This window comes from Sorex fumeus, unplaced genomic scaffold (genome assembly GCF_029834395.1).
Source record: "Sorex fumeus unplaced genomic scaffold, SorFum_2.1 ptg000005l, whole genome shotgun sequence".
Lineage (NCBI taxonomy): Eukaryota > Metazoa > Chordata > Mammalia > Eulipotyphla > Soricidae > Sorex > Sorex fumeus.
In genome coordinates, this window is record NW_026606062.1 from 6899523 (window position 1) to 6915827 (window position 16305).

Genomic DNA, 16305 nt, shown 5'->3' on the forward strand with positions numbered 1-16305 from the left:
AGCCCGTGCGCCCCTGTGGCAAGTGGCCACTCGTTCTGAGGAAGCTGCTGCGTCGTGACCCAGATGGGGCCCTAGTTCAAGTAGCCAATAAAGACCCTTTGCTTGTTGCATCACCATTTGTCTTCGTGTGATTTCTCTGGGGATCTCAGCATTCCGGCTTAACAGATGTTTTCCAGGATCGTTGATCGCTGATGTGAAAACATGTTTCCTTTGTATTATCTCATAATATCAATTAATCTGTGGTTTTGATAGACCATACTTTCTTTATTAATTCACTGGTTTGAGGTTATTTCCACTGTGTAGGATGAGAGCGACCATACAGCGGGTAGGCCATTTGCCCTGCACACCCCTGACCCGGGTTTTACCTCCAACACTTTATATTGTGCACCAAAGCCCACCAGGAGTGATCCCTAAGCACAGAGCTGGGAGTAAGTACCGAGTACTTCTGGGTGTGGTCCCCCAAACAAACAAAAACAAAAATACTCCACTCTCTAGTTATTACAAATAATGTCTTTGTTCAAAATGCGCAGTTTCTGTACTAATGATTTTTATTTCTACCTTGCTTTATCAGTATATGAATAGTTGACAATATTATAGATTTCCAGGCATAAATTTTTTTTTTAATTTTAAAATAAAAAAGTAAAGTAAAGGCCCTCCCGTTGATCATCGATTTGCTCGAGCGGGCCCAGTAACGTCTCCACTGGAGACTTTGTTGTTACTGTGTCTGGCATATCGAATACGTCACGGGGAGCTTGCCAGGCTCTGCCGTGCGGGCGAGATACTCTCGGTAGCTTGCCGGGCTCTCCGAGAGGGGCAGAGGAATCAAACTCGGGTTGGCCATGTTGGCTGCGTGCAAGGCAAACGCCCTTTTTTACAAAGCTGTTCATGATTGAGTTTCAGTTATATAGTATTCCAATACCCATTCCTCCATCAGAGTACATTTCCCAGCACCAATGTTCCCAAGTTCAGATTTCCTCCCATAATCCCCACCCCCACCCCCTGCCTGCCTCTATGGCAGACCTCTCTCTCTCTCTCTCTCTCTCTCTCTCTCTCTCTCTCTCTCTCTATCTCTCTCTCTCTCTCTCTCTCTTCTTTTGGGCACTGTGGTTTGCAATATTGATACTGAAAGGTTAACCAGAATATCCCTTACCTACTCTTAACCCTCAGCTCTTGTCCAGCATGATCATTCCCAGCTATTATTCTCATAGCGGTCTTTTCTCTATCTTACCTTCTCTCAGTCCCCCATACACTCGTGGTTAGTTCCAACCATTGGCCAGTCTTCCTAACCTCAGGGATAAATTTTAACACCTCTATAAGGATTCACTGCACCATCATCAGTCTATCTCATCGCTAGGAAGACCCCTCTAACCATCCACCCACATAAACCCCTCTTTTATCTGGTAACTGCCATCATTTTCAATGAGTCTAGGACTTAGACTCTTTTTTATCTATCTGAGTGAAACCATCTTTCTGTTATATTTCACTTCCTATTTAATGTAGCATAATCACCTCTGGACCTTTTGTGCCAAAAGGCACCCTTTCAACTTCTTTTTTAACAGCAGAGGAATATTTGATTGAGCATATCTACCACAACTTCTTTATGTAGGTGGATTTGTATGGGTATATGGGCAAACTCCACGTTTTAGGCTTTTTTTTGGGGGGGGGGTCACATCCAGTGATACTCAAGAGTTTACTCCTGACTCTGTATTCAGGAATTACTGCTGGTGGTGCTCAAGAGACCATATGGAATGCTGGGAGTTGAACCCAGGTCATCTGCGTGCAAGATAAACAAATGCCCTCCCCACTGTGCTATGGCTCCTGCCTCTGGCCTCCATGTGCTGAGTATTGTGAATAATATTGTGATGAATGTAATGATGCAAATACCTTTTGAATGAGAAGTGTATTTGTATTTTTTATCTTTTTGATCTGGGCTGGAGCGATAGCACAGCAGTAGGGCGTTTGCCTTGCGCGCAGCCAGCACAGCCGAGCTGGGTTCGATTCCTCCACCCCTCTCGGAGAGCCCGGCAAGCTACCGAGAGTATCTCGCCCGCACGGCAAAACCTGGCAAGCTACCCGTGACGTACTCAATATGCCAAACACAGTAACAAGCCTCACGATGGAGACGTTACTGGGCCTGCTCGGGCAAATCGATGAATAAGGGGAAGACCGTGACCTAGATCTTTCTGATCAATACCCAGTAGTGGTACTGCTGGTTCCTATGGTATTTCCATTTTTATTTTTCCAAGAAAACACCAATTCCTTTTTCATAGAGGCTGCATAAATTTACTTTCCCAGTCAAGGTGTGCCAGGCTTTCCTTATCTCCTCCCTCTTATCAGCATCCCTTAGTGGGAATGTGCTTTCCACACATGTACCCACAGTGGAATTCTTGGTTCACATAGTATTTCTCTGGGTTTCATTGCTTGTTTGTTTGGGGGACACACCCAGAAGTGCTCAGGAGTTACTCTGTGAGGTTGGAGCAGGGCTATAGCAGGCTTCACTCTAAGGCCAAAACAAGCAGTAAGCCTAAGTTTCCATTTCTTTTTTTTTTTTTATTCTTGGGTCACACCCAGCGGTGCTTAGGGGTTACTCCTTGCTCTGCACTCAGGCGTAATTACTCCTGGTGTACCATATGGGATGCTGGGGATTGAACCCGGGTCGGTGGCATGCAAGGCAAATGTCCTACCCGCTGAGGTATCATTCCTGCCCCCGTGTTTCCATTTCTTCCTCCCCAAAGAATTCCCTGAGGCTGTCCTTGACAGAAGCTAGAAATCCCCTAGATGCCTCTAGCCAGTCCTGTGATAAGTAGGGTATCTTGGGGCACAGCAGGTGGGCATGACCAATTAGCTCACAGACTTGTGACTGCTTCTTGGAAATTCTTGGGAAAACTGTCAACTTTGCTTATGTAACAATATGCCATAGAATGTTGCCTGGAACTTGGGTCAGGGTCCTTGTCGAGACTTCACTGCATTGGATGAGACTCAGACCCTACCTCAAGATAGCAATAAAGGGTGCCTTGCATTTGCATCCCTGCATCTGGTCTAGTCGTTGTACGAGTGAAACTCCCTTCCCGGGACATAGCAACTCCTGGCTCTGCTTCCAGGGATCACTCCTGGAGAGCTCAGGGGACCACATGTACGGGGTGCCAAGGATCGAAACTGAGTCAGTCTCATGCAAAGGCGAATGCCTTACCTATTAAACTACCACTCTGGCTCCATTTTGTTGCTGTTGTTATTATTTCTCATTGAGGTTTCTCGGAAGTTCAAGATGCCGCTCTGTTGAACGTTCATTGATTTAAAGAAGGCCTTTGATTCTGTCGAGATGGAAGCGGTCATTGAAGCCCTAGCCAATCAGGGCATTCAAGCCCAATACATCAGGATCCTCTGTGAGCTGTATTGCGGATTCACTACCAGGATCTCACCATTCTACAAAGAAGTGATCATTGATGTCAAGAGAGGGGTTCGGCAGGCTGATACCATTTCACCAAAACTCTTCAGTGCCACCCTCGAGAACATCATGAGACGACTGGAATGGGAAGGAATGGGAGTGAAAATAGATGGTCGGCAACTACACCACCTCCGCTTTGCTGATGACATTGTTTTAATAACACCAAACATCAGCCAAGCGGCGCAAATGCTGGCCAACTTTGACCGTGAGTGTGGAAAGGTAGGACTACAGCTGAATCTTACAAAGACAATGTTTATGAGAAACAGCCTCGTTCCTGATGCCCCATTCGCTCTCAACGGAACGACCATCTCCGATTGCAACAGCTATGTGTACCTAGGTCGAGAAGTCAACATGACAAATGACCTGGCACCCGAGCTGCGCAGGAGGAAGAGAGCGGCTTGGAACGTCTTCAAGAGCAATGAAGAAATAGCTAAGAGGACGAAGAACCTCCGGCTCTGGGCACATCTCTTTGATCCCACTGTTCTTCCTGCATTAACATATGCCTCAGAGACCTGGGCCCTACGCAAACAGGATGAGAACGCTATTCGGGTCTCCCAAAGAGGAAATGAAAGAGCTATGCTTGGAATATCACGTTTCACTCAAATGAGAGAAGGAATCTGGAGTTCCGACATCCATCCACAATCAAGAATCAGGGACGCTGTCTCGTTTGCCAAAGTGTCAAAAATCAGATGGGCTGGTCACGTAATGAGATTAAAAGACAACCGCTGGACTAGAGCTGCTACCGACTGGATTCCACGAGATGTCAAAAGACCGCGTGGCCGCCCGCCTACCAGATGGTCAGACTTCTTCATCAAGATCATGAACGATCGGTTTGAGGCTCTTCATGTTCCCAGAGCGAACAGATGCCATTGGGCTACACTAGCACGCGATAGGGACAAATGGAGACGTTACTGGCGCCCGCTCGAGCAAATCGACGACTAACGGGAAGTTAAGTTAAACTTTTTAAGTTAAGTTTTATGTTGGTGGAAGCATATAGGGAAGGGTGTGGTGGGGCTTCTGGGTTTAATCCCTTGGTTGCTGGAGATTGGTGGGAGCAGGCAGAGGATCTCTGTTCCCAGGTCCTGTTGAGCCTGGAGTCCAAGATCACAGAGTTCCACTTACCTGGTTCTGTGGGGCTTCACTCGTGTGTGTTTTGGCCCGAGTGTCCGGAAATCGTCTGGAGCATGGCAGCAGCTGGGTAGTGGAGGTAGTGGATTTAGTATTTTATTAAATCACCATGAATTACACAGTTACAAAGATATTTGTGATTGAGTTTCAGGTATGCAGTGTTCCAACCCCAATCCCTTCACCAGTGTCCACTACCCTCCATCAATGTCCCCAGGTCCTCTCCTGCCTCCAGGCTGCCTCTATGGTGAGCATGTTTCCCCTCCATTATTGTCCTAGTATTCCCTTCCCTAACTTATCCTCAACTTTTCATTTCATGAGTCAGAAATGCGCATGCTCCCTGGAGACAGAAGTTACTCTTAGCTTCAGGAGTTTTTCACCTCAACTCGGTGGTTCCTTTAACCAACTGTGTTTCCTGGCACAGGAAATGTCCCTTTGTGGGCAGAGTCTTCATCCCCCAGGGATCTGAGACTCCTGCCTCTGTTTCCTTTTCCCAAAGGACTGCATGATCCCAGGAAACCAGCTTCATCGGCTGGTTCTATCTCCTCACTTGGGGCCCAGCACCCTCATCCTGAGTGGAAAAACCATGAGCTCTGGCTCATTCTTGGGCGCCCCCCCCCCCCCACCATGTGATGAGCTGAAACTGGGTTTTGGCTGTGACCACATCCTGCTTTGTTTCTTGGGTGCCCCCTACCACGTGATGAGCTGAAAGGTGTCTCTGGCTGTGACCACATCCTGCTTTCTTTCTTCCACCAGCCTGCTCCTCCACTTTTCTGAAACAAAGTACATAAAGAATCACTTACTGAGGAGACTTCAATTCAGGCTCTGCTTATAAAGGGCGAGATGCCTGTATTTGTGGAGAGGCGCTAGGCCTGGTGGTGCGTGTGGGGCTGAAATGTTGTTTTCCAACTGTGATTGGAACTGTAAATCACCATGCCAAAAATAAAAATGATGAATATTTTTTTTAAAGGAAGATGACCCTACCTTAGAGGTGTTTTCAAGGATTTTATATCATTGACAACAAAAGCAAGAATAAACAAATAGGTCCATATCAAACTAAACATTTCACATGGCTAAAGAAACAGGTTAAAATGAAAAGATAGAGCACAACATAACAGGGAAATTGTCACAGAGGCAGAATGAGGACTGGGATGTGTGTGTGTGTGTGTGTGTGTGTGTGTGTGTGTGTGTGTGTGAGGGGGGGATACTGGGGACATTGGTGGTGGAGAATGTGCACTGGTGGAGGGATGGGTGTTTCATCACCGTATGGCTGAATCTCAAACATGAAAGCTTTGTAACTCTATCTCATGGTGATACAATAAAATAAAAGAGTAATGTGGAGTTCATGCTCAATTTAATGAGTTTAATTAATGACTGAACAAATTGCAGTACTCCTACATTATTTAAAACTTAGGAAAAAATTGAAAAGATAACCTACTGAATGGGAGAAAACAATTGCACACTCTACATGAAATTAAAGGCTAATATCCGAGACATATTAGGTACCCACAAAGTTCAACAAAAACAAACAACAAAACCCCAATAACCTCATTAAAAATGGGAAGAGGAGATGAACAGACTTTGTATATCAAAACTATAAATATTAACACTGTTGGAACTATGTCACAATAAAATAAACATGACTGTTTTCAAATTAAAAATTATATATTTGAGACATCTGAAACATAGTAAGGGGACAAGAAGTGGCCAAAGGCCACAGGACTGCGGTTAGTGCAGGGAACTGAGCTTGTCTGGGGGGAGAGGTAGGGTCTTTGTGTGAGGTTGGAGCGGAGCTAAAACAGTTTTAGCGGAGCTAAAACTTTAAGACCAAAATAAGCAGTAGACCTAAGTTTCATTTTCCCCTTCCCTCTCCCCAAAGAATTCCCTGAGGCTGTCCTTGGAAGCTGGAAATCCCCTCCATGCCTCTAGTCAGTCCTTGTGGTAAGTAGGATCTCTCTGGGCACAACAGGTGGGCATGACCAATTAGCTTCACAGACTTGGGGATTCTTCTTGGAAATTCTTGGGGAAACTGCCAACTTAGCTTATATAACTATATGCCATAGAATGTTTCCTGGAACTTGAGTTAAGGTCCTTGTCAAGACTCTACTGTGTTGGATGAGACTTGGACCCTATCTTCAGCTAGCAATAAAGGGTGTCTTGCATTTGCATCCTCCAGTCTGGTCTGGTCAATGTGTGAGTGAAATTCCCTTCCCAGGACATGACATTTGGGACCCTGGTGGAGGGAAATGGACCCCCAGTGGAAGGCGTGGTGTTGGAACACAACATATGCGTGAATTATCAATTATTGTAAATCTTAGTATCTCAGTACAAATTGGGTCCGTGGGAGAATTACACATGCAAATCCCACACAAGGACTCAGCCAAGTGCCCATCACAAACGACCAGGAACAGAAGTTGTGGTCCATGGAATGTCACTCTTTAACTGGTTTTGAAAGATGAACTGAGGCCGGAGAGACAGCACAGTAGGTAGGGCACTTACCTTGCACAGGGCTGACCTGGGCTCAATCTCTGGCACCCTATCTGGTCCCCAGAGCCACACCAAGAGTCATCTTGACCACAGAGCCAGGAGAGCACAACCATGTGTGGCCCATAAGTCAAAGGGAGGAAAAATGATGAAATCTTGTCCTTAGGGACAAAATGATTGGGCTTGGAAGGGATGAGCTAAGCAAAATGAGGAAGTGAAGAGAGGTCGTAGATGGTTTCGAGACCCTACGTGGAACTGGCAAAATAATTAACTGCCGGAACTTACTCCTAAACCCAGTGCAAACTACAGAGGGGAAAGGAGCGGATGGGGGCGGGTCAGAAAGGGTTGGAGCGGGGGTGGGAGGGCCTGGGACCCCTGAGACAGAGTCTTGAAGACGCACCCCTTAAATTCCACGAGATTCCACATCGGAGAGAAACCAATGACAAAACTTTAGGAGACGTGCAGGGCTAGGGCTGATGATGAGCGCTGCCCAGTTTCCGGACCTGAAGACCTCGAGTCCAGGTTCTAGGGTGCAGGTCCAAGGTTCTGCTCAGGATCTGCAGGCCGATCTGGTCAAGCCCCCCGGCGCGCATTCCTGGGAAATTCCTGGAAAACGTGTGCCCAAAGTGGGCGGTCCGGGGAGGGAAATCGAAACTTAGAATTTCCCGATGTTTTCCTAAGTCAAGGCTTCCTTCTCATCCTCACGCCTGTGTCCGGGCTCAGCGCCATCTGGGGGGGCGTGCAGAAGGAGTGCAAGCCGGGGTGCAGGCCCCCAGACTTTCTGGGGCCGGGAAGCAGGAAAACACCGGGAAGGGGAACCCCTGGACGATGAATCAGCTCTGCCTAGTATCTGGCTGATGCTGGGATGGGGGAAATCCGAATGGAAGCCCGGGCTGCCGTCTCCAGGAGCCCAGTGGGCATTGGGTGCTGAGACCCTTCCTGGCCCCTGGGATGGGGGGCGGAGGTAGAGGGGTTCGCGCCGCTGCCATTCACCACATGCCCTGCAGGAGGCGCTGCGACCCGCCCCTCCGCTCTGCAGTCCCTCGGATTCGCGGGAAACCCTGGAATGTTTTCTTTCCAGGATTCCTTATGCAAACGTTTCCCTAAAGCCTGATGGAAAGAGCCCCCACTGTTTCACACAGGGCTGCGCCTTCTAGAATTCAAGAGTCTAGCTGGGGGCGAGGCCCCGGAGGTCCCCGGATGGTCCCCGTGGGTCCCTTCCTCTGTGCCTCTGCAGAGCTGCCCCGGGAGGCAGCGGGGTTCAGGGCTGTTGCCTGGGTCCGTCTGGGGAGGAGGAGGAGAGACCCAGCTTTGGGGGGCTCACAGACACCAGAGTCACTGTCAAGGGGCCGGCACTCAGGCTGTGTCCCCGTTTATAGTGACCGCAGGTGCCCAGGGCTCTGCATGGAGCTGGCTGGCGGGGCTTGCTCAGGTACTAGAACAAACAGCCCCTCTGGGGTTCACCATCCAGCTGTTGGAGAGGGGGACATCCAGGCGCTGTTGTCCAAACCCGCACCCATGGGTGAGAACAGGGTGCAGGACATGGAGTTGGGGACAGAGCAGGCAGCCCTGGCCACCCAGCCTGCAAGCCAAGTTCCAAGGTCTCCCTCACGGTGTGGGGTTCTGGTCCAGAAAGCCACTGTGAATGAGGGGGATCCTGGAGGTCACCTGCTCCCTAAAATCCAGTTCTACAGCTCACTAGCACCCTATGGGGAGAAGAGGAACCCAGCCAAGCTGGTCTGCTCTCAGGAAGTATTGGGGCAAAGTCCCTTGGGGGGGGAGACTTCCCAAGTGAGGGCAAGGGAGTATGATCATCACTCCAGCCCCTCCACTATTCCCTTTAGTATGGCAGGTAAGGGGCTTGCCTTGCAGGGGACTCACCTGGATTTGATCCCCAGGCCCCTGCTGGTCTCTAGAGCCCCATCAGGAGTGATCCCTGAGCACAGAGCCAGAAGGAAACCCTGAGCACCACTAGGTGTGGACCTCACACACACACCAAAACAAAAGGAATGGTGATTTGATTCTTTTTTTCAAGAGCATGGGACAGTTTCCATCTGGTGAAAAATTTTCTCTTTCAATTTTCCTGCAATGGCAGCCGGATGGGGTTGAAGGGTGTTGTAATCCCACACAGGGCCACAAGAGGGGAGCCAAGTTCAAGGTGACAGGCGCGTGCAGCCTCGGACTCTTCCTTGCTGGTTTCCATCTCTGGCTGGGGTCTGGGGCCTGTGAGAGAAGCACAAGGTGCTCTCAGGGGTGCAGGGTGCTGTCCAGCAGCGGGCCTGATAGAGGGAAATCGGGTTTGTTCAGATGCAAGTGTGAGTGTGGGGCCACCACACACCCTTATGAGCCCAGGCTGTGTCTGAAGGGCTATAGGGTAAAGGTGGACATCGGGGACACGGCCCCCTCCCTCTTCAGCTGTACAGGACTGTGGGTATTCCCAGGGTCCTTCTCACAGTGCTTCCCCAGTGCTCCCCTCTCCACACTCCCAGCTCTTACCTCTTCATCCCTTTGACTCATCTTTCCCGGGGACTCACCCCCTTCCCTGCAGATTTCATCCTATTTCTGTCTCCAGCAATTCTGTCTCTGCTTCCTCACTGACCTGGGCGTCTTTGCAGTCCTGTGGGAGACTGCAGGGGAAGGGCGGCTGCAGGGTCGTGGGGAGCATGCAGGCTGCAGTGGAGAAGCAGGGAGGCTGCAGAGGGTGTTGCATGCATATTTTTTCGGTCGGAGTCACAGACACAAGACACTCGAGAGGAATGTAGAGTACACGGAGGGCCAAGGCATCGATCTGGCTCTATCAAAGAGCAACTGCCAGAGGTCTCCTTTTATTGTTTTTCATCAGTTACATCCTAATGACTGCATCACAGAGGAAGAGTCACTAGCGAGAGTACAAACAGTTACAGGATGAGCATTTGTCAAAAGAACATCAGGGCATGCATTGTCTTGTCAAAGCTATGTTGTCATGATTAAAATGTCAGAGGAAGATCTGGAGCTGGACATATAGACTCTACAAATTAGGTCCCCCACATTCTTGTGTTTGGTTGTACATAGGGCAAAGAGAAGGCTCATACTGATACTTGAAGGGCAACACAGACTAAGGATGTGTAAGGCGGTGGGGGGAACTGCTGCCTTGTACTGCCAAGATGATGTATGACCAGGCAGGTGTATGAGAGCATGCTGTACTTCTCCAGGTCATCTGGACTCACAATTTTTGGCTTGCCACTTAATGGAAAAGTGAAGACTCGGTCCTGCTTCCTGCTTGCAGGGCAGCGTCCAGAGGCTGGTCCTGATGTCCTGGCTTAGCACCAACAAGAGGGAAAGCAGGGGGAGCTGCAGGGTGGTGGGGAGCAGGGAGGGTACAGGGGACAGCAGGGCTGAATCAGGGAGGCTGCAGGGGAGAAGCAGGGAAGCTTCAGGGGAGAAGTGGAGAGGTTGCAGAGGAGAAGCAGGGGGACTGCAGGGGGACTGCAGGGGGACTGCAGGGGTCGGGGGCAGCAAGGGGGGGGGGCAGCAAGGGACAGGTGGGGAGCTGTCACCTGCCATCCTGGTCCAGCTGGGCGGCAGCCAGTGGCCCCCGGGCCTGCACACCTCTCCCCACCCCCACCCCCCACCCCCAGCACCCTGCCCCGCAGCAGGCTGAGTTCTGTCCCTCACAGTCACACTCACGTCCAGTTTCCCCTCCCCTGCTCGAGCCGGGCCAGGGCCGGGTGGGGGGGTGGGGGGCGAGCCAGGGGTCCACCGCAGCCCACCAAGGACCGAGGACCGCGGCGCCCCGAGGCCCCTTCCTGCCACCCGCCCCGTCGGGCTGTCCCGGGGCGGGGCCCCGCGCACCCCGCGCGCGCCGCTTTCGCTTCCCTTTTCCCCGGCGGGGCGGGGACTTGGGTGCGCGGACAACTCGGTCTTCCTGCTCGGGCCGGATCGATCTGGGGTGGACGCGGCGGGCACCGGCACCCCCAGACCCGAGGCGCGCAGATGGACGGGGCCGACGGCCAGCTCAGCACCAGGTGAGCGTCTCCGCCGCCCACTTCGCCCCGGGCCCCGCGGGTCCCCGCCAGCCCGCGGAGATGGAGCGCCCCGGGGACCCCCCAAAACCCCCGCGCCCCGCGGCCCCTGGGGCCGACCCCCGAGGAGGGGGTTGCGGGTGACCTCGATGCCCCCCGCCGCCGCCGCCGGCCTCCCCTCCCCAGCAAAGCTCCAGGGCGCGCGTGAGTTTCCCTCCAGGCCCTTGCGGGCGGGGGTCCCGCACCTGGGCGCGTGGGGGCTGGGGGTGTCCCGCACCTGGGCCGCCTTGGGGTCCGCTTTCCTGCGGGGCGGCGTCGCACGGGTCCGATTTGGGGCGAGGCTGGGACGGGCCCCAGAGGAAGGCCTGGGGCAGCTGGGACTTTCGGTTTTGGTGTTTGGGTGGGTCGGGCGTTTTCTGACTCCGCTGTATTTGCTCTTTTTTTTCCGCTGTCCTTTGCTCTGTGCTGGGTCGCGACGCGCTCGACTTCTGTCTTTCCTGGTTTTCCTGAATTTAGGGCTATCCAGCGGACGCAGCCCGGATTTCTAGTTCAGATCGTTTTTCTAGCAGAGTCTGGGCCTGAGGTATCTAGAGTAAAGGACTTGTCGCTGATCTGAGGCCTGCAGTGGCCCCTGGACCCGCCGGGGCCCTCTGCGGCCTTCTGGGCATCACTCCTGTTCTTACAAAAAGTGAGATGAAGGCGAAGTTTTAGAAGGGGTCAGATCCAGTTGGGTCTCTCGCACCTGTGGGGTGTAGAGGACAGAGGAAGGGAATAGCACACGGCCCAGGGTGACGGAATCTGAGAGTTGGGCTAAGGACCCGGGCCTTGGTGGAGGGGGGTGGTTGGTTGAGGGGTTACACTCCAGTAATGGGTACCAGCGTTGGAGCCCGGTATTATGAGACCTTACAATTAACAGTATGTAAATCACAGTGTCTATTTTTTTTAAAGTGGGGTGATGAATTCCATTAGCCTTTAAAGCAATATAAAATAAACTATTTTGCGCCTGCGATGAGGGCGGGTTTGAGGGGTGTTTGGGAAAAGGGGGATCATGGTGGAAGGTGACCATGGTGGTGGGATTGGGGTTGGAAGGGTAAATGCTTGCAGCAAATGCATTATGAACAATTTTATAAACCACGGTGTTTGAATAAGTGAGGGGGGAGTGGGATGATACGATAACGGAATTTTGCCTTTTCACTTATTATTGAAAACCTTATGGATGGTTTTATAAGTGTATAGATCCACCTCATTCTTTTTCACCCGTATGCTTCTCCATACTTGAAGTACCCTCTTTGCAAATCGTGGTCCCCACACTGTCAATTTCTGGCTCCTTTTCAACTCTAACTGTTCCCTTTTAACTGTGAGAACAGGTAAATCTTCTTTCCTTTTTTCCTTTGAGTTACATCATTTGTAACCCCAAAAGTGGTTGTGGAATCAAAGTCAAGTAACCCTGGCTTGTTTTCAGATCCTGCCAACTTGTCTTTCTAAGTAGCGGAAGAGTTAGAAAAATAAACACTTAAAACCACAACACCCAATAAGAGAGAGAGGTAAAGGTAAAAAGGTAAAGGCCCTCCTGTTGTTCATCGATTTGCTCGAGCGGGCCCAGTAACGTCTCCATTGGAGACTTGGTTGTTACTGTGTTTGGCATATCAAATATGTCACGGGGAGCTTGCCAGGCTCTGCCGTGCGGGTGAGATACTCTCGGTAGCTTGCCGGGCTCTTCGAGAACAAAAGGAAATGCCTTGCTACGGAGGCAGGGTAGGATGGGGGTGATGGGGGGTGGGAGGGATACTGGGATCCGTGGTGGTGGGAAATAGGCACTGGTGGAGGGATGGGTATTTGATCATTGTATAATTAAAACACAAACACACAAATCTGTAAGTCTACAACTGTACCTCATGATGTCTCGCTAATAAAAATTAAAAGAAAATGTTTTTATCTGGGGACTGGAGTGATTGTACAGGGGGTGAGAGGTTTGCCTTGCGCACAACCAACTGGGGTTCAATCCCCAGCATCCCATATGGGCCAGGAATGATCCCTGAGCACAGAGCCAGGAATAAGCCCTGAGCACAACTGGAGGTGGTCCCAAAATCGAAACAAAACAAAAATCTTATTGATTGAGATTCTGTGGCTTACAATAATGCTGTTAATAATGGTTTCTCTCACACGTAATTCCAATTGCGTACGATTTGCAGCAGCACGGATGGAACTCGAGGAGATCATGCGGAGGGTCAGTCAGAAGGAAAGAAACAGATGCTCTGATATGTGGGGCTTAGAGGAACAAGGCAAGGCAAAGGGCCACAGGCAACGTAACCGATCCACACAGCTGAGTGGCATTGAGAGACTGGTGAGAGAGTAGTTCTTTTAAAGAAATGCTTTTATTTTTTTAGTTTTAGGGCTACAGCCAGTTGTGATCAGGGATCACTCCTGGCTCTGCTCAGGGTATGATGCTGGGGATTGAACCCAGGTCAGCTGCTTGCAAGGCAAGCGCCTTACCACCATACTAACTCTCAGGCTGCAGTAGTGGAACCAGTATCTTCACCACTAGTAATTGAGATGGCTTCCTCAACTGCCCGGACCCCAGCTTTTCAAGGACAGTGGACAAGCAGGTGCATCTTGTTAATTTTCATCTTTTGGTTACATGGAAGGTGGAATGAGTTCTCATGTTCACAGACCATTTAAATTGATACTTTTTTTTTTTTTGCTTGAATCTGGGGCCAGTCCCAGTGGTGCTCAGGGCTTACTCCTGGCTCTTCACTCAAGGATCACTCCTGGTGGGGCTTGGGAAACTGAGTGGGGGTACTGTGGATAAAAACGGGTGCAAAGCAAACATCCTACCTGCTGAACTCTCTCCCCAGTCATTTAAATTGCTACTTCTCGGAAATGCTGGTTTCTTTCCTGCCCGTGTTATTTAGTAGAAGTGACTGTTAACAGTAAGAAGAGTTTGCTAAATATTTTGAAACCTATAAATGTGTATAAATAAATGTATCTCTCATTTTTTTCCTTTTTGGGTCACACCCAGCGATGTTCAGGGGTTACTCCTGGCTCATGCACTCAGGAATTACTCCTGGTGGTGCTTGGGGAACCATATGGGTTGCTGGGAATCGAACCCGGGTTGGCTGCGTGCAAGGCAAACACCCTACTCGCTGTGCTATCACTCCAGCCCCAAGTATCTCTCATTTTTTAAGGTGGGGGGGGGGGTGGAGCTGGGCTACACTGGGCTGTGCTCAGGGCTGACTCCTGGCTCTGTGTTCAGTGTTCAGGGGACCATACAGGGTGCCAGGAGTGGTACCAGGGTCAGCTGTGTGCAAAGCAAACTTCTTAACTCCTTTGTATCTCTCTGGCCCCCTTTGCACTTAATCTTTTAACTTTGCTACAATGATTGGACCTTCTTTTTTGTTTGTTTGGGTTTTGGTGTGGTTTTGGTTTGATTTGGAGACCATACCCAGCCACACTTGGGACTTACTCCTGGCTCTGTGATCAGGGATCATTCCTGGCAGGCTCAGGGGACCATATGGGGTCCCCGGGATCGAGCCCTGGTCAGCCACATGCAAGGCAAACGTCCTCCCCACTGTCCCATTGGTCGAACCCTGACAGGCCAGGATTTGCCTACGCGCATGCTCAGGGTGTTGGTCCTGGGTCCATGCCCTGGCTCCCGGGCTCTATGTCCTGGTTTGTCCAGAGCTCTTGGGTTCTTAGGGTAGCAGATTCAACCCAACCTTCCCAGCAGAGAAGTTTTCTTTCCTAATATGAAAATGGTTCCTTTTCCAATTGGGGGAGGGGGCAAAATTCTCATCCTGAGCCTTTTCAGCATAGATGTGCCCTGAATATTTTGAATATTTCCACCTTCCGTTTGCACTTGGTTCATCATGGTGGTCTCAAACTTTCCTGCCATGATAAGGTTTAGTTTTCAAGCGCCCTTGTTTCTTGTTCTTTCTAATTGGACAGAATCTCCTTGACTGGGTTTGTTTGGGGAGGAGTCTTGATCTCTGTGGCATTCTGAGCTCCAGAGAAATTGGGGTTTTGTCGCTTTCACTCACCCTTCTCCACACTCTCACTCTGGCTTCATTGACTCGCCGAGACCCTTGTGGGGTGCTGCATGGGGGCTGTCCCCCCTCCTGTCTGCAGTGAGGGACATTTTTGTGCTGCCTTTCAGGCGTTTGCTCTCACCTGCCATGGTTTGACCTCATTCCACTAAGGCCCAACTTGGGGTCAACCCCCTCATATCTCATACACACAAATCACTTTTTCTCCCGAGATACAGAGTGTCAGATGCACACCCCCCTTAAACACACACACACACACACACACACACACACACACACACACACACACTGCCCTCCACTTCCAGCACTGCACACGTGTTCATCTTGTTCCCTTTTCTTTGCATTTTCTCTCTGATGTGTTGTCCTTTGACCAAAAAGATTGGGGGCAGTTTCATGGGTAATTTGAGGGCTCCACAGAGCAAGGAAACCAGCCTTTCCTCACCAATCTGCAGGGTTTTCGTTTCTGCAGTGTGGCTGTCCCACATTCCCCCCATTGAGGCCACCAGCCACGACTTCCCTTCTGGTGTTGGAGTCAACATTTTCTTTCTGGAGGTCAAAGTACATTGTTTGTCCCTAGACCCTTTCCAGCGAACCACTCAGTTAGGTTGACCACACTCACACACCACACTTACCTCTTCATATTGCAAAGCTGGACTTTGATGCCCCGATGTGGATAGGAACCTTTGAAGAGGGACCCAGCTCATTGGTCAGTGAAATCCAGGCTGTGTGTGAAGAGTCTGTCCTTCGGATTAAGGGAGGGTGTGGGGTGTAGACAGAGCCGAGTTCTTTTCTCTCCATCTCCTGGCTGGGCACTGGATGTTCCCTTTATGCCTTTATGTAAGGCCAGCATCTGGTCCCACAAGTCTCCCTGTTCTCTTTATTTATCTTGGCTCTTTGCATCTGCCAACCATCTTGCCAAAAGCGTGTTGAGGGCAGGGGAGAACGATCAAAGGGCTAGTGTGTTTGCTCTGCGTGCAGGAAGCTGAGGTTCATCCTTAGAATCCCCCACCCAAGGGAATCCCCCACCCAAATGTCCAGGGGAAGAGCCCCACAGCTTGAGTGGTGGCCCCCAAACAAAGCAAAATCTTATTGGGATTGGTTGTGGATGGCTTTGGGCTTCTATACCAGTTTGAAAATTGACGTTTTGCCATATCAGTAATCTTCTGTCTTATTAGTTGGTTCATGTATATTCTGTCTTTAGAATACG

General features: G+C 50.5%; 1 protein-coding gene across 3 annotated transcripts in view; it reads left to right on the forward strand.

The window, feature by feature from the left end:
- The first annotated feature begins 10956 nt into the window (after window positions 1-10956).
- The window catches only part of LOC130030042 (nuclear body protein SP140-like), a 71277-nt gene continuing 65928 nt past the window's right edge, over window positions 10957-16305 (forward strand). For all 3 annotated transcript variants that reach the window (XM_056121159.1, XM_056121139.1, XM_056121150.1), the window contains exon 1: window positions 10957-11058. In XM_056121159.1, the coding sequence (XP_055977134.1) occupies window positions 11027-11058 (32 nt within the window). In that variant the 5' untranslated portion in view covers window positions 10957-11026. The remainder of the gene's footprint in view (window positions 11059-16305) is intronic.